Below are 26,453 nucleotides of genomic sequence, written 5' to 3' on the forward strand. Positions count from 1 at the left end.
ACTGTTCTCTTATGACTTAATAATCCTCCCTGATCCCATGAGTCAAAATGCTCATCTGCTTCTGCAGCTACTTTTCAGTATTCTTAACACAAGTACCTGAGTTAGGGAAGGGCAGGGGAGAGGTCAGTTTTTCCGGATTGTAAAAGCTATTCAGCTTGACTGTGGCCCTGAAGACACAGTGGAAGCCAGGATTCCTCGATTCTGTTCCTCGTTCCTACAAGAGTTCTCATTTCTTTTTTTCCTTTTTTAAAATATGTTTTCATTAATTTCAGAGAGAGGAAGGGGGAGAGAGAGATATAGAAACATCAAAAGAGAAAGAAAAGAACCATACATCGGCTGCCAGGATCCTGCACACCCCCTACTGGGCATGTGCCCTGACCGGGAATCAAACTGTGACTTCCTGGTTCATGGGTCCACGCTCAACCACTGAGTCACACCAGCCGGGCAAGAGCTCTCATTTCTTATGCTAACCTTAGGCCACATGTGTCCATCCCTAGAGTATCTCTGCTCTAGGCTTAAAAGGGAGGTTTTGGTCTTCTCCCCACCTACCATCCACTCCTAATTTTTATGAAGTCAATAACCAGAAACTATTTTAATCTAGAAAAACCTGGAAACACTACACACGCACACACACACACACACTCTTGCAGATTTTCTTAACTGCTGGAGAGTAAATTCAAAGGAGCAGTAAAGTGATATTACTGCTTTTCCAGACACGGGAAGTAGGGATGAGAGGTGAGTATTTCAGAGAAGAGTGGAAACTAAGTGGATCTGAGGAAGAATTTGCTCGAGAGACAGAAGGAAGACAGGAGAAGCCTATACATAGAGACCATGCTAGTCACACTCCAGTACACGTCTTTCCCTCCCCTGTCAGCCACTGAGGCAGTATTTTATGTTCATAATCCAAGGAGTGGTTCGTGGGAAAGCCCCAGAGTCTAGGTCACACACCTTCCACCTGTAACCAGATAGGCCTCGTGCCTGTCAGGGCCTTCACTCTTCTTTCTCCTCTTGATAGACAACCCCTTGTGCCCCTGGGAGGAGGAGGAGGAGGAGGAGGAAGAGACCTATAAATTGGTAACTGTGGGCATGCTGTGTGCTCCCTGCTGACCTGTAGGTAGCCTTTGCTGTGTGAACATAGTGGTCACGTTTCTGCAGAGAAGCTAACAGCCCTGGTGATGACATGGGCCCTCTAACCCGTTAGGCTTCTGCGTTCCCTAAAGCTTCTTGCTGGTCTAAAGAAGGCAGAGCTGTTCTGGGTGTTTTGTTCACTGCTCCGCTGGACCCCCTCCCTCAGGCTGGACGCAGCTGCCTGCATTTAGGAATGCAGTTAGGAATGAAGTCTGCATTTAGGAGAGCCAGGCTTCATCTGTCCTGCCTCCTTAAAATGCAGGCACTGCTTTCTCCACTCAGCTTTCCCATGACCCAGCAAGCTCTTTTCTTTTTTTTTTTTAATTGAGATATAAACCACATGCCTAAAATACACCCTTTTAAAGTATACAATTCAGTGTTTTTTTAGTATGTTCCCAAGGTTGTGCAACCATCACCACTATCTAATTCCAAAACATTTTCATCACCCCAAAAGGAAACTCCATACCCATTAGCAGTGACTCCTCATTCTCCCCACCCCCAGCCCCTGGCAACAGCTAATGTACTCTCTACCTCTATGAATTTGCCCATTTCAGACATTTTGTAGAAATGGAATTATAGCGTCTTTGCTTCTGTCACCCCAAGCAGGCAGCTCTTTGTGTACATGTGGTGTCCACGCTGCCCCCGGGGCCTGGGAAGAGGCAGACAGCAGAGATGGGCGTGGTCCCAAGGAACTGCCTCTTGTTGAGGGTACTGGGGCTGTAAATCTGGATTCCATTAATGAATATGAGAGTCTGGGGACGGCTTCTAACAGTTTCTGGTTAGAACAGAAACTCACGGATTGATTGGTTCTTCTCTTCCTGTTTAGGATGACAACTGGAGCTTCTCAGTGCCTTAGCCCATGAGGCTGAGATTTCTTTGTAGGGACCCCTCCCGGCCATCCTTGCCCCTAGCTCTGCCTTCCCCGACTTACCTTTCCTTACCCAATTACCCACCCCAACACACACACACCATGCAGGGCCCTTGGCATTCATATTACAGCTGCTACCCTTGAGGTGAGAGAGAGCTATGGTGGGGGCATGTGGGGAGAGAGGGAGGAAGTGCTGGGGGACACGTGCGAGTGTGACATGCATGTGATGTCAGCTCGTGGCTGCTGCTCCTCTTTGCAGGAGTCCCCCTGGCCGACTGCTGAAGGCCCCCCTCTGCTTGGGATTGCCCTCCCAGGACTGACTCAAAGTGGTTTTGGCCTAGGAACTTCTGGGAACTGCCAACAAAACAAGAATAATACTGTTTACTAAGCTTGAGGCTATTTCATTCCAACAACATTACGATGAGAAAATCGATTTTGGGTACTTATCTCTCTAAGTTAAACAGCCAACACTTGAACCCTGTTCTGTCTGTCTAGCTGTATTCAAACCTTTGTACTATTTTCACAAAGGAAAGCAAGAGCACAGCTTGCTCTCCTGCCTGTACCACACTCTCTTATATTCTCTGCACCCCGCCCAAGGGTATATTCCACACTACTTAGATCTCTGCCCCTCCTTCAAAATAAGGGCCTCTGTGAACCGGACAGGGCAGCCACGTTTGCATGGTGAATAGCTAAATGTCTACCCCAGAGTTCAGAGGGGCCTTCTGTGTACAAACTCTCTCATGTCTTCTCTTGCAGCCAATAGGAAAGCCGGGTGTGCAGTCACATCTCTGCTGGCCTCGGAGCTAACCAAGGATGATGCCATGACTGCTGTTGCTGCCAAGGTGCCCAAGATCAGTGATGGGGTCCCCACAATCCTTGAGGAAACCAAGGAGTTGGTTGGCCGTGCAAGCTAATCTGGGTCCTGTGGCCGAGGCTCCTCCTCAGTGGAGCTCCAGACTGTCCTGCCTGCAGCCTGTGCCTAAAGGGTCATGGAGATATCCCTGTGGGGTGGCCGCTCCCATCGCCCCGACCCTGTCCTTCTCTCTGGCCTGTTGCTCTCTGTCACACACAGCTTCAGCTGCCTGGGGGCCAGCAGGAGAGGGCGGTAGGGGGAGGCCTGAGCCCAACCCAGCCAGCCCTGGCTATTGCATTACCAAAGCAGGCTCTGTGTTCGCTGCCTTAACCCCAAGTGTCTCCTCTCTGTTACTCTGAGGCCTGTCTCAGACAGAGTCCCACCTGCTTTCTTAGCCCCTGGCTTTCCAGTGGGCTTCCCATAGGTCAATCTTGCTGGGTTTGTGCTTTTCTTTTGTGGTTTCTCTGGCCCTGAGAACAGCATGGGGCTTGTGAACCTTTGGGCTATATCCCACCTTTCATTGTGGTCCCCTCTGCTCTGCTCTTTCTTCTCCTGGCTGTTATTTATTACTAGTGGTGTGGCATTGGGAGCTACTTCTAAGGAAGTGGTGAGAAATCCCACCCTTACTCCACCTTCCTGAGAAAGGCCTCCCAAAACAAAAAGGACCTGGACCACCTTTATCTGTCCCCCTGGGGCTTAGGCCAGAGCCTGTGGGCAGGCCGGGCATAGAGACATTGTGGGACCTGCCCCAGCCTGCTGCCATGCTTTGTGCCCTTGCCTCTCTGGACCCTCTGCACCACCCCCAGGCTCCTGAGCCATGGTCCCTCCTGCCCTCCCCAGAGCTTCGGTGCATCTCATCTGGAGTATTGTGACCATCCCAACACCTCATCCTCTGTCTCCAAGGAAATGGGAGGTGGAGCCTCCTGGCTGAGAAATTGTTTTGCAAATGGATCTATTTTTGTATGAGATTTTTTTTTTTAAAGAAAAATAACTTCCTTCCCCCTTTCTCCTCCATAATGTAAGAAGCTTTGATGGTAGGTTCCAGAGTCCTTGGGATTTCTCCCCACAGGCCTCAACCAGGCCCCTGGACCTCCACCTTAGCTCTCAAACTCTGGGCCCTTGATGCCAGTGTGGATTCTCTCTCCCAGTACCTGGTTCTGGTGGAGGAGAAAGCTCTTCTCTGGTTGAGCTGAGCCAGGCCTAAGAGTAGTGGGAGCTCTGAGACCAGAGTTTTTATAAATTTAATATATTTATCAAGCCAAATGTGCAGATGCTAACTGGACACTCTGGGGAAGTGGGCACAGGAGTGCTCCCACACTTTGTACTCCTGCTCCCTTCTGAACAGTGGGCAGGCCAAACTGTTCAGTGGCCCCAGCCACAGGAAGCTCAGACTGGCTCAAGGTGACACTTGTGCCACCCTGTGCTGCTTTCATCGTCCCACCTGGGTAGGGAGAGAATAGCACTGTTAAGGCTTGGCCCAGATACGGTTGTTAGTGCAGGGGGAGCTAAGGGGAGACTGGGGGCACTTGCACTGAGGCCTTGAGGCCAGGAGGAAGGTTCTGGTTGCTAGAGGCTGTGTGAAGGGCCAACAGCAGTTCTTTTGAGCTATTCCGGGAAGACTGGTATGAGGGCTCTGCCGCTCCCTAGGTCTCCTTCCTCTCCCTGCTGACATCTGGGGCTTTGACCCTTTCTTTTTTAATCTACTTTTGCTAAGATGCATTTAATAAAAAATAAATATTTAAAAAAGGGACAAAATGCAGACCTATTTCCCTTGCCTCTTGGGCTTCTGGGATGTCATCACCTCCAGTTTGTTGGGTTTGTTTCCAACTGTTAATAAAGCATTGAAACAGTACTGTGTACAGCCTCCATGTGAATTTCTGAGCTAGTTCTTTTCACTCTCCTCCAGGCCCCTCCGTCTTGTCCTGCGTCAAATCCCTGGTTGACCTGACAAATCACTGTAAAATAGTTCAAGGTGTCCATCATGTGCCAGAAACTGGTTGAGGCCTAGAGATGATTAATACATGATGGCTTCTGCCCCACCATTTGCCCTCCATAAAGGCTCCAGTTCAAGACCCCTGCCCTTCCTAAATGCTACCTTTGGCTTGGAACCCTGTTTTTAAGTTCAGTTCTAGCTCCCACCTCTCCATGCCCCGATGTCAGTTTCCTGGTAGTACCTGTGCCTCTTGCAGAGGGAAACATCTGGCTCCCATTCTTCCATCTCCCCTCCCTCGTTTGTCAGCCACAGACCACATTCCAGACTAGAGGGGCATACACTGGGGTGGAAACCTGAGCCTGTCCAGCAGAGGTCAGAAGCCAGAGGTCATGCTCCAGATGACTTGCTGCTCAAAGTCATACTTGTTTGAGCACTTTGTGACCTGCACAAAGAAACCTTACAATCTAGGAGCAGACCCAGAATAGGGCGGGAGGGGCCTGGAGAGGACCACAAACCCATTTGGGCAGGCTCTGGAACTGGGAATAAAAGCCTTTTAAATAGCCCTGGAGCCTGGGCAGCTGCCTCCCCAGTAGGTCTGGGGATGTGGGGGTGGGCTGCCTGCTTCCTCTCCTCCCCCAGAGGCCAGGCGTTTCTGACTCAGAGCTATATAGGCACACATACCAATTAAGGGACCAACCACAGCTGCTCACGCTCTGCTCTGATAGTCGGCTGGGCTGCCGTGCCTAGAATAGAACCCAGGCGCCGGGCTGCCCGCCTTCTGCAGCCTGGCTCTCAGAAACGAAATCCCGCTTCCATCTCGGCAACCGCGCACACCACCCTCCCTCCCACGCAGGAAAGTCGCCCCCCAGATGCTTAGTTGGAAGGCTTGGTTTCCATGACAACAGACTTGAGCTGGCAGAACGCACAGCCCGGCTCTGAGAGGCTCCGTGCAGAGGAAGCCCAGAGACAGCCTCCTCCCTCCCGGTGGTTGGACATACCCTCGCTGACCCTCTTGAAAACAGTGGGTCTGCCTTTATGTCCTTCCGCCCCTCCCAGTCTTCCCTCCCTCTCCCTCTTGCGGCCCTCCGGCTGCAGCAACCTCCGAATCCCACTGTGCTTCCAGGAGGCAGGCGGAAGAGGCGGGGAGATGGGCTAGCAGACTAGTGAATGGAAAAGCGTGAGAGAGGGAGGGAGGAGGGAGGGCGATCTGGGGTGGGCTATCTCCTTGCCCTTTCAGCCTAGACCACCCTCACCCATCCCCAGGCAAGAAAGCGATGAGCCCTTCAATTTCCTTGGCTTTGTTGAGACGAGTGGGAAGGTGAATTCCAAGTGGGGAAACTGAGGCCCAGGATATAGATTCGGCCTTCAGAATCGCCTCCGGCATTCCCTCCCACTCCCGTGGTGTTCCCAAACACCCAGGCAGAGGGGGAGGAGGGGAGCAGGCATAGCGTCCTCGCCTCCTCCCGCGAAGCCCGCTAGGGCGCTGGGGGTGGTGATTGCAGCGGAGAAGGGTGGGCACTAAGGAGACGTTCCCGCCCCCTCTCCTGCGCAGTTTGCCAGGCGCCAACCCGCTTCCGCCCCCGCGCGCGGGTCTCCTCTTCTGCCTGGAGACTGGAGCAGAGAACCGTAACGGAGACAACTGCACGTTCAATTGCACACTGACACGCCACGCTCTAATATCCCCTCCCCCACAATGGACCCGCAAGCCGATTACACACACGGTATACAGATCCACCAGCAGATTTACAGTCAATCGCACACTATTACATATGCACAACGGTGTGGCAAGCATAAACAGCCACATTTGACAGTCACACAGACTCATGGCAATGACACAAAACCAAGAGGCAAACACCATAATCGCCTCCCGACCCCAGTCTTCTTCCAGCATGCACTCCTCAGCTCATCCCTTCATCCAAACTTGTCAGGAACCTCCATCGCTTACACAGAAACGTTCAACCTTTCAGAAGAAACCTTTTTATTATTTTTTTCAAAGAAAAAAAGCCATATAAATATTAGAGTATAAAACTTGCGTGAGACACAGGAAAGGGGTGGGGAGCTACGTGACTATGCAAAGAGAAGCGCTTATAGGAGTCAGTACCAGGGAGGGGGTCGCCGCAGTGCGTGGACACAGCACAAAACACAGCACGGGCCACCGCAGGCAGATTCAAGGGCAGACGGCTGCGCGGAGCCCGCCGCCCGCTGCCCACTCGCCATCACGGAAAAGCACACCGCACTACACTATTGGCTATTCTACACCAGCCAAAGAGGGAGGCAGGGGGTCGCTACACTACTGTAAGGACGAGGGTGGGGTTCTAGCACAGCCCCGCTGGATGAACGGGACTGGGGAGGGGGAGGCAGAAGTGGGTGGGCGAAGGAAGGTTTATGCACAAGGAGGCACTGGGGACTTTAACCAGGCTCTGGCCACTAGGGGGTGGACTGAGGGCCTGGGTAGTGGCCTTCACAGAGAAGAAATGGCACCTGGCAAGGTGAAGGACCAAGGCTTGGGGAATGCAGGGGCCCCGTGGAGAAGCCTGATCCTGGGCTGAGAATTTCTGTCCACTTGGTCCCTACTCTAATTCCTTGCCTCCTCAACCCAGGGACCAAGAATGGCCTAGCTGGCCCTCCCTTCCTGCTGGGGTGGGAGGAGGGGACACACTGATCATTCCACTAGGGGTACCTCTGGAGTACCCAGCTCCCACAGAGCCCCTCTGACCTCTCCAAGGAACCCGGTCCCAAACCTGCTCAGACCTTCCTTGGACTGTAATGCCAGTTTAAATCCGTTGGCGCTGGTAGCTCAGCCCAAAGCTGGCTGCTTGGGTGGAGCCTTGTATGTATGTGGTAGATGAGGGTTCAGCCTGGTGCTTGGTTTATGGCTGGAATTTGGGGATCTGGTCAGTACCCTGGGAACATACTGAGCCTCCTGCAAGACCCTGTTAATTAATGGGTCAAGATTTATCCACCCCCATCCACATACACACCCTTCCCTCTTTATCTTACCACCATATACGGTCTTGGAACATGCAATGCAGTCTCCTGTTTGGGGAGGGGGCAGTCACAGCATGCAGTGGAAACATCAAACAATGAAAAACAAAACAAAACAAAAAAAACTGGTCCCTAGAGCATTGGGAAGAGGCATGGTAGCAAAATGCCCTCCCTAAATCCAGCAAGCATCACTACCATGGAATGGTGACCATGTCTCCCAAAACTTGAGCTTGGACTCAGGCTCTGGAAGGAAGTGAAGGGACTGGCACCAAACCATGCTTTGGGGGAAGTTTGAGAATTGAAGGAGAGGCCAAGAGGTCATGATGCCCTTTCAACTCTTCAGAATTATGAGCCTTTTTAGGTCACCAGGTATCTCAACACCCCAACCACCTTACTCAAGAAAGAGGAGCTGTTAAAGGAGTGGGGTGGAGTGGCATAGGTAGGAGGGAGGCAGGGGACGGTTAGGCCTGATTGAATTTGGAAGATGGAGGAATTCAGCTATAACTAAAGCAGGTGTGATAAATGATGTCTACACTAACCCCACTACCCCCATGGGCACAGCAATTGATTGGATGGGGGTTCCCAGCAGAACTCCCTTTGCATATTCAATCCCCTGGGGACAGAAAGGGTGGTGTTGACTGGGCACTTGTTTCTGTTTCCCAAGGGAAGCATGGCCTGGGCCCCACCAGGATCCTGGGGGTGAGCCCTGAAAATCCCAGTCCTGGGTCCAGGTAGGGAGAGGCTGGGCTGGTTGGGGGGAGGTGGCCCTGTGGCTCCAGGCCCGGCCTCCACATTACTTCTTCTCCTTCTTGCCAGACTTCTTCTTGTTGCCATTGCCACCTGCCGGGGCCTTGCCATCCCGTTTGCCTGCTGCGTTGGTCAGTGTGGAGTTGCTGCCTGGGATGTAGACATTCTGGCGGTAGTCGGGCACGTGCTGCAGGGTGAACTGGGGCCCATAGCGGGCGCTCAAGCCCATGGTGCCAGCGCCCGCTCCCAGGGTGGAGCTCCCATCAGCGGCTTCTGCAGAGACAGGAAAGTCAGAGGCTAAACTGTGGGTCGCAACTGCCACTCTTTTTTAAAAATATATATATTTCTTTATTGATTTCAGAGAGGAAGGGAGAGGGAGAGAGAGATAGAAACATCAATGATGAGAGAGAATCATTGATCGGCTGCCTCCTGCACATCCCCTACTGGGGATTGAGCCTGCAACCCAGGCATGTGCCCTTGGCTGGAATCGAACCCGGGACCCTTCAGTTCACAAGCTGATGCTCTATCCACTGAGCCAAACCAGCTATGGTATCAACTGCCACTCTTAACAGTACAAACAGCCAATGAATGCCTGCAAAGCACCCAGCCCTCACCACGCTGAGCACTGGGAAGACCGTCTCTATCACATGGGGTAGAGGTCAGGGGCTCTGGACTAACAGCCTAAGTTTGATTCCGAGCTCTTTTAACCTATTCACTTAAGGTAAGGGCTTAAAATATGCTAGCTGTTCTTTCTCTCAGGGCCGAGATGGCTCTCAAATCCTGTCCTGGCCCTTCTCAAGGGAGCCTCTCTGTTTCCACATAGACTCTGGGCTCCTGGGGACCTTGAACTATGGTTTGTGCATCCTTTGCTTCTCCAACCAGAGCCTGGCACAGAGTAGGCATTTAGTAGTTCTGTTATCAGTCAGGAGGGGTGCTCTTCCAGGCATTCATTTCCGAATAGTGACTGCCGCCTACTCTGTGCCATGCACTTTGCTAGATGGTGCACGTGCATGATGGCTTCTGACCTCAGCGCAGCAAGCCAGTGAGTCACACAGTCACACAGACTCACGTGTGTGGTGTTATCCCTACGTCACAGATCAGGAGAGCAAGGCTCAGAGAAGGTAAAAGACAAGGTCACGGCGAGCACAGGTTAGAGCAGGGGTGAGGCCCAAGTGTACGTAAGTGTATGTAAACTATCAGCAGCAGCAGCATGGCCCTCCAAACTCCTCGCAGAGTAAAGGAGGGGACAGAAGATAGGCATGAGCAGTCTTCTATGAGGCTGAGTAGATGATCCTGGGACCAGACAGGCTCATGGTGTCAGAGTGAGTGCCTGCCCAACTCCCCGCTGTACAAGAGACACAGGCTTCCAGGGAAGTACAAATTCTGGCCCTGGCTCAGCATCACCTGGGAGCTTATTAGAAATGCAGACTCTCATGCCCAGCCAGCATGGCTCAGTGGTTGAGCATCAACCTATGAACCAGGAGGTCATGGTTCAATTCCCAGTCAGGGCACATGCCCAGGTTGTGGGCTCGATCCCCAGCGTAGAGTGTGCAGGAAGCAGCCAATCAATGATTCTCTCTCATCATTGATGTTTCTATTTCTCTAACCCTCTCCCTTCCTCTCTAACCTTCCTCTTTGAAATCAATAAAAAAAGAAAAAGAAATGCATACTCTCTGAATCTGCATTTTAACAAGATCTCCAGGAGATTTGTATTCATGTTAGAGGTGGAGAAGTGGGCTTTTGTGCGGCTTAAAGGAGACAGTGCTTATCCAGTGCCCAGGCACCTGGGAAGTGCGCAGAGTGTTAGCTGCTGTCACCATCACACAGTGTCATTGCTGAGTGTGTGTGTGTGTGTGTGTGGAAGGGGGAAGGGGCCAGGTGTTCTGATGGCTGAGTTCACAAGGGTATTGGAGTCCCCTGGCAGTGGGCAGGTTAAAGCCCCTGGAATGCCTGGCCCAGGCCCAGCCCCAGCCAGGCTGACGAGAGCTTTCCTCTCCGCCTCCCTCGGCCCCCACCCCGACCCAGGGAGTGGGTAGAGTGAGTGACTAAAGCCGGAGAGGCTGAGTAATCCTGGGACACCAACCAGGGATTGAGAAATAGAGAGAGAAATATTTTCAAAGAACGGCACAAGAGGGGGGAGGGGCATAAGAGAAGGAGAGGAGGGATGAGCCTGGGTCTTTCCGCCTCCTCACTCCAGTGCTCAGGTTTCTACAGCCTCCAATTCAAGTCCCCAATCCCCGGATGAGAGGGCCTTCAGGGGGCAGGGAGGACGGGGGGTGGGGGGGGGGTGGCGGGGAGGGAGCAGCTGCCCACTTCCCTTTCCCTCCCCCAGCCCTTTCATTGCACTAACATTTCTCGGTTTCCCCTAATTGACTCCAGGAGGGTGCTGGGACCTTGACTGCCGGCCCCCTCCCCTCCCACGTGCCCTCTTCCAGCCTGGGAACAGAGGGGTTGGGGGAGGGGGCCAGATCCGGCTTTAAGAGCCAGGATTCAAGAGTGATTTAAGGGCCAGAGGGGAGACTTCAGAACTCAGGAGAGAGAGAGAGAGAGAGAAAGAGAGAGAGAGAGAGAGAGAGAGAGAGAGAGAGAGAGAGAGAGAGAGAGCGATAGGGAGAGAGATAGTGAGACAGGACTTGGGAGAAACAGGGGGAAGAGAGGGAGAAACAGAAATAAAGGAAAGGCTTGACTGGGTAACTGGAAGCCAGGCCCACCCACACCCTACATGCACCCAAGATCTCTGAGGAGCACCAGAGTCCAAATGACTAAGCCAGCCCCTGCCACCTCCTTCCCAGAGGCACAGGCCTGATGTTGGCCCAGGCCCTGTGGGTGCAGTGGAGGTGAGCTGGACCAGAAGGGAGAAGAATATTCCTAGAAAGAGGCTGCCACTTCAGTTCTGTCTGGTCAGCTCTGCCACTAAGGAGCTGTGTGACCGTGACCAGGCCCTGCATGAGTCAGGCCCCAGTTTCCCTGTCTGTAAATCTGAGGGGAAGAAGTTGCGGGGTAGTCTCTGACCTATAGAATGAATTCTCCAATGGCCCCTCTCTCTAGCCCTGCAAGAGCCACACTGGGCAGGGACCAGCATCTTCCCTCGTCCAAGAGAAAGAGAAGTTGAAGAGCAGCCAGAAGAACCTGGGCATCCTCTGGTTTGGAGGTGGTGGAAAAGGTGCTGGCCTCCTCTCCAGTGCCAACCTCGCCTGGGGAAACAGCTCCAGGCACCATAACCTCCCCTCGCCTCCTGCCCTCCCACCCCAGGGCAGGGGCAGCAACTCTAGGGCAGTCCAGGAGGCCTGGTCAAGCGAGACCTCAGCCAGTTGAACTGCAGACCGCAGGCTCCTTGAGAGCACACCTCCTCCCTGAAATGTTTATTTAAGAAGCCTCCCAAGTGTACTTACTCTCTCCCTCTTACTCCCCCTCAGCAGCCCCACGGGCCTGGCTGGGCTGGACTCCAGGAACCTCTCTGGCTCCAGGGCAGGGAAGCGGGTGTGAAAGTGAGAGTAGGGCCTGACCCTGCCACCTCCACCCGCAGGGTCTGTTCCCCAGAGCCCAGGCTTACACTCAGGTCAGGCCCTGTGTGGCCAGAGGCGGGGAGCCCTAAGAGGGCCCCCCTGACCGCCCCACCGCCTGCAATGACCCAGGGGACCTTCTGAGAGGGTTTGAGGCCATAAATATTCCCATTTCTGTTTTTAAAATGTGGATTTAGGCTAAAAAGCCTGCTTCCTGGCCTTAGGGCTCAAGGCCACAAGAGCTAAATATACCTGACTGCCTGTTTACTTCCCTCAAGAACCCGACTTGGCCTCTCCCCAGACCCAGCTGCCTCCCTCTTTCAAACTCAGCATCTGGCCTCTCTGGGCTCCGCTCCACTCCATCCGGGAGGCTGGTCGCCTTTGCCACTTCTCCCTTCCTAACCACAGTCCTGGGGGAAGCTTGCCAGACTTAGCAAATAAAAACACAGGGCACCCAGTTCATATGAATGTCAGGGCAACAACAAGCAATTTTTTAGTGCTGTATGTCCCAATACTAACGTTTGGGACCCACTTATGCTAAAATATTATTTGTTGTTTATCTGAAGTTAACATTTAACTGATTGATCATCTTGTATTTTTTTCTTGGCAACCCTAATCTGGGAGAATAATACAGGGCAGTGAGAATTCAGCCTCTAGATTTACTCAGCTAAACGGGAAACAGAGGCTGGATCTCAAGGCAGACAGGGTCACTGTAGCATAGAGAACATCAACTTGGGAGTCGGGCCAGGTCAGTGACTTCTTAGTCTCTCGTCTGTCAGGTGGAAGTACTCACACCTGCCTCGCAGAGCTGCTGAGAGGGTTCACGGACATGAGGCCCACAGAGTTTGTCTGGCATGTGCCTGGCACAGGGGCATGGTTATGGTGATTATTGTTCTGATTTTACCTGCTTCTTTACCCACCAGCCCTCCATGCTGGAGGGCAGGGCTCTCGGTCCCTACGTAAGGCCAGTGCCTTCATCCCCCACCAGCCTCTACAGAAGCCCAGATGTGCTGCTCCAGAAGCTAGTCCTTATTAATGGGCACTATTCTAATTTGGCCTTCTACCCACTCCTATGGATCAATAAAGATAATAATTAATAAGTCTTGGCCACTATATATTGTGTCCTTACTCTCTGTTAATTCTGTGCTGAGGTCTTACATTAGGTCCTCTATAACACCACAATGAGAGCTGTTATTACTGTGCCCCTTTTAGAGTCAGTGAAACTGAGGCCCAGTGGGGCTTAGTAACTTGCCCGAGGACTCAGTCACACAGGGGTGCCAGAATTTGGATTCATGTTGACCTGCCTCCAAAGCCTGTGCTCTTCAATAGTAATGGTATTATTCTACTTCCCCTGTTCAGGACCCTTTTCAGGGACAATAACCATCAACAGAATCCCTATTGCATGTGAAGTTCTTTGTTAGCTTTAGCCGAGTGGAAAAAACAAAATCCTGCTCTGAGGGTGGATAAGCAAAAAAGAGAAGGGGTCTCACATCTCCTGAGTCTGTTCTCTCTGCTTGGGAACACCCCTCCCCACATTCATGGATTGAGGGCCTATGTGCCAGACCTAGTACTTCGTGCTTTGTGGTATCATCTCATTTAGTCCTCAGGACAGCCCTCTGAGGTCGCTGCCCCATTTTCTTGGCTGAGGAGACTGAGGTATAGAGAGATTAAGTAAATTGGTCAAAGCCACAAAGATGGTAAGTGGCAGAGGTGGGATCAAACTGATGCTGTTCCCTTCCAGAGGCAGACTCTCAAGCACCACTCCCCACATCTCCTCCATGGACCTTTCCTTATTCACTCCCCTCTGGCATCCCAGGACCCAATCCCTCAGCTGTTCCTCAACCTGGCTTAATGTTCTGGGGTGATGAGTCCCTTAGAACCAGCAGGAAGACCCAGAGAAATCCTGCAGGGTGATAGCCAGTGTCAAGGCATGCCCAGAACCCCAGATCTCCCATCCCATCCTAACATGCGTGTGTGTGTGTGCACGCACACACACACACACACACACAACTCACCGCTGGCGGAGGCCAAGATCATGGCTTGCAGCATCTCTGTGTCAAACTGGTTGTTGGGCCAGGTGCCGGTTTCATCGCCATTTTGGGAGCTGGAGAGAGAGTGGGATGGTGAGCACAGTGTCCCAGGCAAGCCTAGCTCATGCCCTTCCTGTCCTCTTCCAGGGCTCCCAAATCCAGTACCTTATCCCCCCTACACCCAAGACCCCCTCCATTTCAGCAAGGTAGCAGGTAATTTCTATAATCCTTCAGAAGCCAGACCTCCCCCCTCCCCATTTGTCAGTCTCCCAAACAGCTCTCCACTGTCTCAGGCATGTCTCAGACACTGGGGCCCTTAGACAGGATAAACTGTGACTTGCTCCCTGCCCCCCATGAGAGAGAGCAGTGCTTACTGTCACTGTGAGGGAGATGGGGCCTCTCCCCAGGGCAGTGAAGGTGAGATATGGGAGCCAGAGAAAGGGGTGAGAACCTAGGGAGAAGGGGGTGGGGAGGGAGAACTCCCTGGAGCAGGGAGGCTTGCTAAGCCCTCAGGATAAAATCCAGGGCACATAAGGACACACCCCTCCTATTTTATAAGAATGCCCCCAGCCCCTCCCAGATATTCTGCTGTCACTTTTTCCAAGGAGGCACTTCCCTAGTTCCTCAAGCTCTCTCACAGCAAAGCCTGGGAAGATACTGTTCTCTGGAATGCCAGTTCCCAACCTCTGCCTTGGTAAAATAAACAGGTTGTCAGGGGGATCCCTAAGACCCCCAGCTCCAGCTCCGAGTGCAAGGCTGTCTCCTGCATCCTACTGCAGCATCTAATTAAGACCTTTAGATGCTCCAAGTGTTGAGAAAAGCAAGGAGTGATTCACAATTGTTAAAAATGCCAACCCATAAAAGAACCCTAAGGAATTCCAACCCAACTTGGGTTTTTCCGTAAGTGACTATTTCCATGCTTTTTTGGAATTTTCAAGGATTAAATCATTTCCATTTTTGAGGAAAGGGGGGAAGCACCCTAACACATACACACATATTAGGGGACCCTTGGCATATTAACAAGGCAGTAGAGCAAAGAAGCAAGCAAGGAAATTTACAAGAATTTCCAAAGAGCATTTTGGCAGCATTGTATTAATTGGAACAATTGCAAAAAAACATTTTTACTGAGTTAAGCAGTTTAGCCTTTTCTCTTAAATTTTAATTGGATATGTTTGCATTAAAAATAATAATAACCTTAAAAATAGTAACAAATAATTAATCTATGTTAAAAGAGTATTCAGGTGTTCATCATACTATTCTTTCAACTTTTCGATAGGTTTGAAACATTTCAAAGTAAAAAATTGAGAGGTCAAATTAAGTTATCTAAGGAGAAGGTGTGGTGTTGTGGAGACAGCTTTCCAGGCAGAGGGAGCGACATCCCTGAGGTGGGAGAAGCTTGGCGGCAAGTTTAAAGGACTAAAGGAAAGCCAGTGTGCCCCCTCCCCCAGGGGAGGTGTATCAGGGGCTGGGCCTGCAGAGTGGACACTGAAGATTTTGGTCCCATCCCATCCCAAGAGCTCTGGGAAGCCACTGAGGGGCTTAAAAGGGGGTTGACATGGTTGGGTTTAAGTATTTAAAGAGCACTCTTGCTCCTGTGAGAGGAGTGAGGGTTGGGTTACCTCTGGGATGACAAGAGCCCAGTGATGGAGCCTCAGCCACCTCTGTCTCCAGAAGTCCTGACTCAAGCCTGACAGAGCTGCTGTGGGCCTGCCTGAGGGTGCAGGGTTGAGGCTGGCGGGCTCAGGCCTAGGTGAAGGGCCTAATGGGGACAGAGTGGGGACAGCAGATGGTGGGGACAGGCAGGAGAAGAGCTTTGGGGCTGTGAGGTAGACAATAGGGTCAGATGCCAGGCTAGGAGGATGCCCTGTGGAGGTGGGCAGTGGTGTTGAGGGAATAAAGGTGAGTGGAAGGAGGGTGGGCTGGAAGATTCTAGGGAAGCCTTGAAGGTTGGAGGCCAAGCACCTGGGCAGGCTGCCAGCTCTTTAAAGCTGGGTAGGAGATGAATGAAGTGGGAGAGACTGCTTTCTGAGCCATTTGCTGAGAGCTTCCTATTTCTGGACACTGGGCTGACTGGGATATATATATATTCTATTCCAGCCTCAGAACCACGTGCAGTAAGTGTTATGATTATCCCTCTTTTCCAGCAGATGAAATCAGAGCTCTGAGAAGTTGAGAAACTTTCCCAAAGTCACACAGCTGGTAACTGTCAGAGCTGCAACTGAAATAGTCCTAAGGTGACTCCAAAGCCTACGATCTTATACACAACAACACACTGGGCTTCAGCAGGGAGGGCCTGGACCCCCAGCAGTAGGTAGAGGGGACGCTTCCAGGATTTGGAAAACAATGAAAAATAAAAGTGCAGGAGAGAGACGATGTCTAATTGATCATTTTCCAAGCACCCACTATGTGTCAGTGCCTCTGACAGGCCCTGGGACTTCAGAGATGATAGATACAGTGCTTGCCCTAAGGAGCTTGTATCCGGGTGTGCTGGGTGTGTGGTGGGGAGCATCAGAGGCTGGGCTTTGAGAAAATGCTCCCTGAATCAGGCTCTAAAAAAGAAGAATCCTGGGGAAGTCACTCCTGACCACAGCCTGGATTTAAGTGATAAAATATAAATGCATATGTATTTTTTCAGTGCAGTAAAAACCTATCAGCATTTAAAAATATACATATACAGGGTTGGGAAAAAGTAGGTTTATAGTTTTTCATATGGAAAAAAATACAATAACCAATAAATAATAATACAAGAGTAAACTCTGTGTTTCACGTACTCACAACTATAAACCTATTTCCCCCCACCCTATATCTGGGGCTATTATGCAACAATTAAATGACTTTTCAAGAATTTTTATAGACTTTGGGGAATTTTTGTGATATATTGCAAAGACCCCCCCCCCAAAAAAAATAAATGAACAGTATGACTATTTACTATAAAGAAAAAAATGGTGAGAAATATACCAGGTACTGGGAATAAAAGTTCTCAGTATTCTGTGAACAAATTCATAAAAAAATTCATTTTATTATTCTATTTTTATAAAGATTTAAAATTTTTCATATTAAAAAGTGTTAGTGGTGTTTTCCCTGGGTTGTGAAATTATAAGTACTTTTTCTTTGAAATTTTGTTCTCTATTTCTCGTGTTTCCATCATGAGCATGAATTATTTTAAAAACAGTTTCTAATTTGTTGAATGAGAGCAGGGATGGTGTCTCTGAGAGGAGGGTGGGTAGGAGGGAAGGGTAGTGGGAAACCATCAAAGAGAACAGAGTGGGGACAGGGGAAGCTGAGTGGGGACTGTCTCCTCTGTGCAGAGGCTGGGAACAGCTGCACGATGGGGCGTGGTTACAGCCTGAGAAGGGGAAACTGGCTTGCAGGATTCAGACCTCGACAACAGCTGTTGGAATCAGAAGCCAAAAGGATGACTTGAGAAGGGACAGGGTGGAAATGAGGATCACCTGGCAAGCAAGAACTTCAGAACTTGGGTCTTTCCCCACTTTGTCTAGGCAATGAGACCCAGTGCTGGCTTGAACTTTAACCAGGTTTCCTGAAGAACTCAACACTAGCCCTTATATTCAACCTGGTGAGCCAGTAGCCGGGCGGTGGGGAAGGGAATGGGGCAGAAAAGCAGTGGAGGCTGGAACCAGGGTTAGACTGAACAAGAAATCTCCCCTCCTCGTGCCCTCAGTCCAATTTACTCATCAGGATGGCCACACAGAAAACACCCCCTGTCATTCTGTTGATCCCGAGATGCCTCACCTCAGGGCCTTCGCATATGCTCTTCCCTCTATCTGGAACGCTCTTAACTCTTTCCTTCAGCTGGTTAATTCATATTCATCCTTCAGATCCCAGCACAGCCTCCTTTCCTCCTGGACATCCTCCTGCTCCCTGACCAGCTCAAATCCCTATTTTATGCTCTCACTACGAGGCACTGCTCTTCATAGCACTTATAACTGCAACCTTATATATATATATATAAGATGGTGTGTGTGATATTTTGGTTAGTATTTGTCTCCATCAACACTGTAAACTCCTGCAAACATGGAGCATGTCTTTTTATACCTAGAATACTACCTGGCCTACAGTCAGTCTTACTATTTATTGAATGAAGAAGGGAAGTTGCAGTTGCTGGACTGGACCCCTAACACTTATTTCATCTGGGCCATTTGGAGCTGGATCAGAATTGTTTGTCCCATCCCCATCCGTTCTCCATCTCCCCAAGAGCTCCCGCATGTATGTCAGGCCACCCAGTCTCTCATTTGATGAAAAGGGACTTGAGGCAGGGGTAAGGAGCTCAACCCAGAGCAATGGGTGGGGCCTTGGGTTCAGCAATGACTTCTGCCCTGGTTAGTATATGTCCTGAGGTGTAGGTGGGGGTGGAGTGAGGAAAGGGGACACAAATTGCTCTGTACTTCTTTCTGATCACCTCAGCTCAAATGTCACTTCCTCCTGGAGGCCTTCTCTACCCCCCTCCACCACTACACTCACATTACCCTCTTCTTTTCAGAGCTTGCTATGACTTGAAACTAGACATTTTTGCATGTGATTTGCTATCAATCTTCTGTCTTCTCTGCTGGCACGAAAGCCTATAAGTTCAAGAATCATGTGTGCTTGTTCACTATTACAGGCCAGTGCTTAGCACAGGGACTGGCTCATGGTAGATGCTCAATAAATATTTTTTGAATGAATGCATGAATGACCTAATGGATGAGAAGGCTGGCAAGGCCGGTGGGGAGGAAGGAGACAGCTGGGTTCAGGACGGGGCAAGGGCAGTCCAAAGGATCTGGTTTGTTGCCTTCTAGGGGCCTTCTAGGAAGTGCCTTGAAATCCTAATACCAGTGGCAGGACTGCACTTGCCCAGGAGCTGGAGTCTCCATCCTACACCAAGGTCTCCTGGGTTCCTGTGGCAGTGAGGGTTCAGTATCTGTAGCATCTGGGGAACTGTGGGCAGCAAGAGTCTGACCAGCGAGGAGGCAGGAAGGCAGACTGTCCCCCTCTCTCCCCAGGGATCCTTGGACTCCTCCAGGCTCCTGACTTCTAACAGGGAGGCCTGGCCCAGAGCCCACTCACTCCCCTCAGACAAACTGAAGGTCTTTCTGCTGAAATTTCCCTCCTCCCCCACCCACAGGGGGTTCCTGTCTCAGCAGGAATTCATACCAGATTGAAATGAGCAGCTGGGGCAGCCTAGATGGGAGGGTGTGTGTTGGAAAGCACTGATCAAAGGCTCTGTGTGCAAGGGGCATGGGGAGGGAGAGAGGTGGGGACGATGTGTGTGCTGGCTTGCCCACAAGTCCAAAGAAATGAGAGACAGGCAGAGATACCAAGCAAAAAACAGGATAAAATAGAGACAGAGAGAGATATATAAAGAGAAACAGAGAAAGAGACTCAGTGAGGCAGAAAGGGACAGACAACAGTTACAGAGACGTGTAGAGAGGGACAGAGACACAGGCTGGGAATAGAGAGGACAGCAGAAATAGTGAGGGATAGAGGAACAAAAACTGTAGACAGAGGAACACAAGGACACTAGCAACGGATGAAAGAGAGAGACAGACAGAGATCAAGGATGGAGACAGGGAGGCAGAGACAGAGAGAAAAGGAGAAACTGACTGAGACTAGGAAGTCACATTGATTCATTGATTCACATTTATTGAGCACCTAGCCATGGCAGGCGTAGTGTGAGGCACAGATCAACGCAAGTAGATACAATGGTAGGAACAGAGAGGCAGCAATAAAGACAGAAACTGAGATAGAGACCAAGAAGAAGGAAGAGGCCCAGAATGTAAACTGACATAGAGACTGAGGGGCAGGTGCAGAGATAAGAGAGTGGCAGAGACAAAAGGCCTGCGGGACTGAGAGGGTAGAACCAGTGGGGGGCCTCCCAGGTGGCCTGGAGGAGGATCTGGGCCAGGAAGACCTGGGCCAGGAAGACCTGCCCTAGAGCTCTCCCTCCTCAGCCCCACCTCCAGCTGTGCTGTCTCCCTTCCCCCACAGCTGCCGGACCTCCCTCCCCTCTTCTGCTCTTTCCTGCAGGCTCCTCCTCTCCTCCTCCTGCCCCAGGTTTCTCTGCCTGAACCCCAGGTCAGGATGGAGACCAGCTGCATCCAGAGTGGGGGGATGTAGGCAGTAGATGGGTTAATAAGCTCCCCCCCCCAACCCAGAGACCACCTTAAAACCACCTTGTGGGCCCACGGAGCCCCCAGGAGATAGGACAGGTTTCCTGTGGTGGGAGAAGAGAGGGGATGAGCACATGACTTGAGCTTCCAAAATAGCCTCTTCCCTCTGGGGTCTGTGTAAGAGCCTCCAGGATACCAGAACCTCCCTGAAATCTGGAACTGAGAGAAGAAGCCATTCGTAGCAAACGCTGAGCCCTCCCCCATCCCCTCACGTCATCACTGAGAAAATGCCGCAGAGAAGAGGGTGGGCTGGAGAGGCAGTCACCTACCCGCTGGTGCCGGGTCTCTGGGCCTGAGAGAAACGCCAGTCCGTGTTGGGTGGGGCTTGCTGTGGAGAAAACAGAGGGAAAAGGGCTGAGTACCCTGGAGAAGGCTGAATGATACCGACCCCTGGGGATGGGCCGGGAGGCAGAGAGGGGAGTGCACACAGAGAAGAAACTGGTGTCAGATGGGGGGTGGGGGGTAGACTCATCTTCAAAGACAAAATATACCTCAGGTTTCAGAAGGTACGGAGACAAAGAGATAAAAACATTTATCTGACCACAGTGAGCAAACCCGGATCCCTTTGCTAAAGAAACTGCCCCTTCCTCCCTGGCCCCCAGACTCAGACTTCTGAGCTGAGATTCAAGGGCTAAAGTGTCTTCTGCAGAACCCAGAGCTGAGGGGAGGGGTGCAGAGGAGGCCCCCAAATGTGGCCGTTGAGGACCCTGCCAGCCCCAGAAAGAATTTATTCAGCTCCTCAGCTGGGAACAAAGCTTCCGCTGCAGCAAGATGGCTGCTGCCCTGGGTAACCCTTTTCGTGCCAGGATGTGCCTAACACACTCAGAGGGACGCCTCCTCCAGGCCCTTGGCAATCAAGGATCCCTTCCCACTGCTAAATACATTATTAATTTAGGAGTCATGCCAGACGGGGCCTTTGCAGGGCATCCAAGCCCCAGGACACCTCTCACCCCCCATAACTCGGTGCCAGACAATGACTGTGTCTAAGGAGGAGAGAACAAGGCTCCTCTGTCTGGGACAGAAACTGCTGGATGGAGCCCAGCAGAGATCAAGCTCCCACAGCCTCCGGGCAGGGCCAACCAAGTCTCCAGGGCTCCCAGGGGCTGATCTGGAGCCATCCCCCACCTGGATGAAGCGTGGGACTCTGGCCAGCCACTTCACTCCCCAGTCCTCCCAGCCTTTCCCCGAGGGTGTGTTATCCCATCACACACTCTCATGGAGAGCACGCCTTGAGCTTTCTCCTCACCCATTCTGGGGTGTGCTAGTAATTAATTCTCACACTCACTCCCAGGAGCAGAGAAGGAGGTGTGAGCATCTCTGATGACACTGGGGAGAAGGAAGACCCATGGCTGCCAAGTGACTCACTCCGAGCCTCACAGGTGGCAGTGATGTGAGCAGAACCCAGAAACATAGCAGCCCAGGTGCAACAGGAGTCACCAGCACCGTTCTGGGGCTGCCGTGGGGAAGGGCACAAGGATGTCCTTCCTCAGCCACCGTATTTGTAGCTATAGCAGAATCTACACGGAGACATAGGTACCCTGACAGATCCGAGGAGAGGAGCTGGGCAAAATTCAAAACCTGCAAAAGGACAGGGGTCCACGTTTGTTCCGTTAGGGCTGCTCTGGGGGAAGGAGCCCCAGAAGACCTTTCTCCACTTGGGAGACCCACCTCTGCCCCATCCCAGCGGATGCAAACATCCCTGTTGTCCTCCAGCATTCCAGTGTCCTCGTTCTGCTGGTATCAGGAGACCTAGCTTAGGTCTTCCTCTATCACTTACCGGGAGAACCTGAACAAGTCACTGACCTCTGTGAAACTGGCATGAGGTGGGGATGCTAGTACCTCTCCAACAAAAGTGTTGGAGGAGCAAATGAGATGTGGTTCTCAGAGGAGGTGAGAGAGTCTCAGTCAGCTATCAGAATCTCATGGGGGTGTTGTTTCGAAATATAATCTAATTCCGTGGGGGCAGGGTGAGGCATAGGTAGATATTGAATAAAAGCTCCTGGAGTTGTGGCACCTTATGCTTTGTTACTATTATAGTTTCTCCATACATGAGGGCACCCTGGCACCTGGCTCTCCATCAGCCAGAGAAGGGAGGATGTGCCAAAGTCTCAGATACTTTGGTCACCCCCAAAGCCTAGGTCTGAGATCTCTGGACACGTTGTGGTCACGACGGAGCCAAAAACCGATCTCTGCGCGTCCAGAGCCGGGTGCGCCAGGCTCCCACTTCCCGCGAGAGGACGGGGCTGCGGGTGGCACTGAGGTCCCAGGCTGCGGGTCCTACAGCAGCTGGCTCGCTCTCCCAGGCCGGGACCTGCCGCCCCTTGGGCCCCAGGGCACCTCGGATCACCTGGCCGAGGCTTCTGGGCTGGAGGCCCAGCGGGATCGGCCAGCCCGTGGGTCATAGAGTCACAGGCACCGCGCCTAGAGCGCCGGGACTCGCTCCAGCGCTCTGGACGCCCCAGCCCACCCGGAGGCGGTCACCAGAGTGCGCAGTCAGCGGTGAGTACCTCGGAGGTACTGCGAGGGACGGAGGGAAGCTGTGAGGGGCTCGGGGACCGCCTGTGGTGTGACCCGCAGCTGGCGCGGGTGGTGCAGGCGGCGCGAGTCCCAGCCCCAGTGCGAGGGCGTGAGTGCGGGTGCGGCGTGGCGGGAACCCTGTGCACGCGCCCCTGTCCTGTCTACAGACGCGTGTTTGGATGGGGGAATAAGGAGGGTTGAGAATAACAGCGAAGTCCCAGATCCGGGGAGTTGAGAAACTTAAGAAGAAACTTAGAGCAGCAGAGCGTGCGGGCGCCGGAGCCTGGGAGGCTGGCTGTGGGCGTGGGTCTGTGACTGCCTCCACTCTGGACCCCCGACCCCCACGGAAATCGCTGGCAAGATCGCCGAGCCCCAGCCTTTTCTGAGTTGTGGGGGCGGGGCGGTCCTATCACCCTGGGACGCAATCGCCCCACACCTCCCGGGGCTCAGAGCCCCATCCCTGTTTGGCCACACCTCTGGCCCCGCGCAACCAGTCCAAATGGTCCCAACAATCGGGTGAAACGCAGTAGCAGCTGGCAGCCGAGCCCGTGTGAGAGGGGTGGATGCAGGTTCAAAGCCCCTAAGATCTGGACGGGCAGCTGCTCCATCGCCCCGCATGGGTCGCGCTCAGCCCCTCACCTGGCTCCGCTCCCGCAGCGTGTTAGAGCGGGACCGGAAGGCGTCGGGCTCCAGGGCTGCGGGCTGCTGGACGCCCAGGGGCCTTAGAAAAGTGAAGTCACTGCCGTCCGAGGCTGGTGAAAAGCACGTCCTGTAGCAATGGCTCTGCGAGTTCGCGGGCCGCAGCGTCACCTCCATGTACTTGAGCGTGCCATCCGAGCTCACCTGCAGGTTGGGGCTGGACTGCTTATAGTAGTCCCGCGAGGGCGAGTCCTGGCGCTTGCAACACCGGCCCCCACCCCCATCCCTATCTGCATGTCCCCGAAGGCACTTAGCTGACATAAAGGTGAAGGTGACTAAGGATAACAGACTGATGGCTGCGAGGGCCACAATGAGGTAAAGGGTGAGGTCTGAACGCTCAGGAGGGTGCGTGAAGAAGTCGCTGGATTTGGGCATTTCCTCAGGGTCCTCATCCTCCAGAACCAGGAGCACTGTGGCCGTGGAGGAGAGTGAAGGGTCACCGTTGTCCCTCACTAGGACCACCACCTGTTGGGTGTCAGAGTCATCCTCCAGTAAGGCCCGGGCTGTGCGCACCTCACCAGTGTGTGCAGACACCAGGAACAGTCCTGGGGCTGTGGACTGTGGCAACAGTGAATAAGAGAGCCATGCATTGTGGCCTGCATCAGCATCCACAGCTGTCACCTTGGTGACCAAAGAGCCAGGAGGTGCAGAGCGAGGGAGCCGCTGGGGGGCTGGGACTTCCCAGCCGGGTCTTGGGTGCAGCACAGCCGGGGCATTATCATTCTGGTCCACGACAAACACATGCAGGGATGTGTTGGCATGCAGCGGAGGAGAGCCAGAGTCTCGCACCCCCACCACAATCTGCATCATCTGCAGCAACTCATAGTCAAAGGTGCGCTGGGCAAAGACCCGTCCATCCTCCGGGTTGACATATACGAAGGAGGAGGCTGGGGCTCCCTGAATCTGATTCCCTATGATGGAGTAGGTGAGACGGGCGTTATCCCCGGTGTCTGGATCAGAGGCAGCCACAGTGCAGAGGAGGGAGCCTGGAGGCCGGTTTTCTGGGATGTAAGCGGTGTAGAGCTGCTGGGTGAAGTAGGGGGCATTGTCATTAACATCTGAAACGTTGAGCCTGACGGTGAGATGTGCGTGCAGGGGAGGTGAGCCTGCGTCACTGGCCAGCAGCTCAATGATATAGTGGGATGTGGCCTCACGGTCCAAGGGCTGGCTGGTTAGCAGTGAGTAGTGGTTCTCAGATGGCTTAATCTGAAAAGGCAGGTCTGGAGAGATATCAAGGCTCACTTCACCGTTTCTCCCTGAGTCTCTGTCCCGCACATTAAACAATCCCACTACTGTGCCCACTGGTGTGCTCTCCAGGACAGGGTTGACCAAAGAGGCCAGTAGTACCTCTGGGGCATTGTCGTTGGTATCCCCCACATCCACTTGAATCACACAGTGGCCTTCCATGGCTGGCTGTCCCTGATCACGGGCCCTTGCATGAATTTCATAGAAACTTGACTCCTCAAAGTCTATGGGACCCAACACATGGATTGCTCCACTGCTAGGATCTAGGCCAAAGAGATTACGCACTGCCTCGGATGTATGGTCTCCAAAAGAATAGTCTAGTTGGCCATTGATGCCTTCGTCCGGATCAGTGGCATTGAGGCGGAGCAGCAGAGTACCCATGGGTGCATTCTCTGCGAGTCCCACACGAAGAACTGAGGACTGGAAGGCTGGAGCATTATCGTTGATGTCCAGCACAGTGATAGCGATAAGGGTGGTCCCTGAGCGGGCTGGGACACCCCCATCCACAGCAGTGAGCACCAACTGATGTTTTGCCTGAGCTTCACGGTCTAGCTGCTGCTCTAGCACCAGCTCTGGGAACAGCTTCCCATCTTTTAGGGTCTTCACATTCAGAGAGAAGTGGTTGTTGGGGCTGAGAGTGTAGAAGCTCACAGTATTGGTGCCCACATCTGGATCCTGGGCACTATCTAGTGGGAATCGTGCCCCCAATGCAGCTGATTCTGAGATGCGTATCTCTCGCTCAGGGATGGCAAAGCTAGGAGAGTTGTCATTGAGGTCCAGGATCTCTACCTCTACACGGATGAGTTCCAGTGGGTGTTCGGTCACCACCTGGACTGGCAACAGGCAGCTGGTACTGGCTCCACACAGGCTCTCTCGGTCAATCTTTTGATTTACTGCCAGACCACCACTCATCAAGCTCAGGGAAAAATAGTGCCCCTTTTCCTCAGAGCCCAACCGCAGTCCACGGCTCATCAGATCTGTCACCTTTAAGCCTAGATCCTGAGCAACATTTCCCACCAGCGTCCCCGGCTCAGATTCCTCCACCACTGAGTAACGAAGCTGCCCAGACACCCAGCCCCAGCAGCACAAGGACAACATGCACAGCACTTGCCATTTCCCAGCGAGCTGTGGGGGTATCTTGGGCCCCATGACCCAGAAGTCCCTCCTGGACACTGACTCTGTGCTGTCCTGTCTCCAAGGTAGACCCAGGGCTTGGAATGTAGCAGCTGAAATCTCTTGTGTCTCCTTCCAGCCTCTTAAGAACTGCTCTGAGGTTTGTCTGCCTGCAGCAGTTCCTCTTAGTCACCGAATGGCGGGGGTGGGGGGGGGGAAGGGGAATTAAATCTGAGTGGAGCTGGGGAGCTGGGGGAGGAGAGGCGGGCAGGAAGAGCAGATCCCCCACCTCGCTCTTAGTCTGATTGGCCAAAAAGTCTGTCTGCTCTCAACCAATTATAAAGTCTCCTCAGTCCAGGAAACCTTAGGAACAGGCTGCAAATCTGTGTCACAGAAGCCTCCTACTTCCCCACTTGTTTCGTGCTGCACGTTGATTCAGCCCCCTTGGCAGCAAAATTTGACAGCTCAGATGGTGCTCAACAGGGGAGACAAAGTGGTACAAAACTTCTCAGTGTTCTGTCCCAGCAACTTCCTGCATGATCTCAGAAGCTCCCACTACTTGCTTGAACCAACAAAAGTTTGTCTTTATTGGGGAGGCAAAGCCCATGTGCTCCCCCTTCCACCCCCATCCTGCTAACCACTGCTAAGATGAGAATAGAGATGTG

At 52.6% G+C, this 26,453-nt stretch overlaps 2 protein-coding genes across 28 annotated transcripts in view; one reads left to right on the top strand and one right to left on the bottom strand.

The window, feature by feature from the left end:
* DIAPH1 (diaphanous related formin 1) overlaps positions 1 to 4,700 on the top strand; it is a 94,663-nt gene extending 89,963 nt beyond the window's left edge. Inside the window, 2 exon segments of the mRNA XM_080672904.1 lie at positions 1,016 to 1,074; positions 2,753 to 4,700. Of these exon segments, the coding sequence (XP_080529030.1) occupies positions 1,016 to 1,074; positions 2,753 to 2,803 (110 nt within the window). The 3' untranslated portion in view covers positions 2,804 to 4,700.
* A 2,043-nt stretch (positions 4,701 to 6,743) lies between these two features.
* Positions 6,744 to 26,453, bottom strand: part of LOC308250372 (protocadherin gamma-C4) — a gene marked incomplete at its 5' end in the record, with an annotated part of 563,663 nt that continues 543,953 nt past the window's right edge. For 23 of the 27 annotated variants that reach the window (XM_080672930.1, XM_080672921.1, XM_080672928.1 and 20 more), the window contains 3 exons: positions 6,744 to 8,787; positions 14,033 to 14,121; positions 20,484 to 20,542. In XM_080672930.1, coding sequence (XP_080529056.1) covers positions 8,561 to 8,787; positions 14,033 to 14,121; positions 20,484 to 20,542 — 375 coding nt within the window. In that variant the 3' untranslated portion in view covers positions 6,744 to 8,560. Of the gene's footprint in view, positions 8,788 to 14,032; positions 14,122 to 20,483; positions 20,569 to 21,499; positions 21,669 to 23,370; positions 25,971 to 26,453 lie in introns of those variants that run through there. The other 4 variants (XM_080672941.1, XM_080672911.1, XM_080672937.1 and 1 more) reach the window with 4 other exon arrangements.

Source organism: Plecotus auritus (genome assembly GCF_963455305.1).
Source record: "Plecotus auritus genome assembly, chromosome: 6".
NCBI classification, from domain to species: domain Eukaryota; kingdom Metazoa; phylum Chordata; class Mammalia; order Chiroptera; family Vespertilionidae; genus Plecotus; species Plecotus auritus.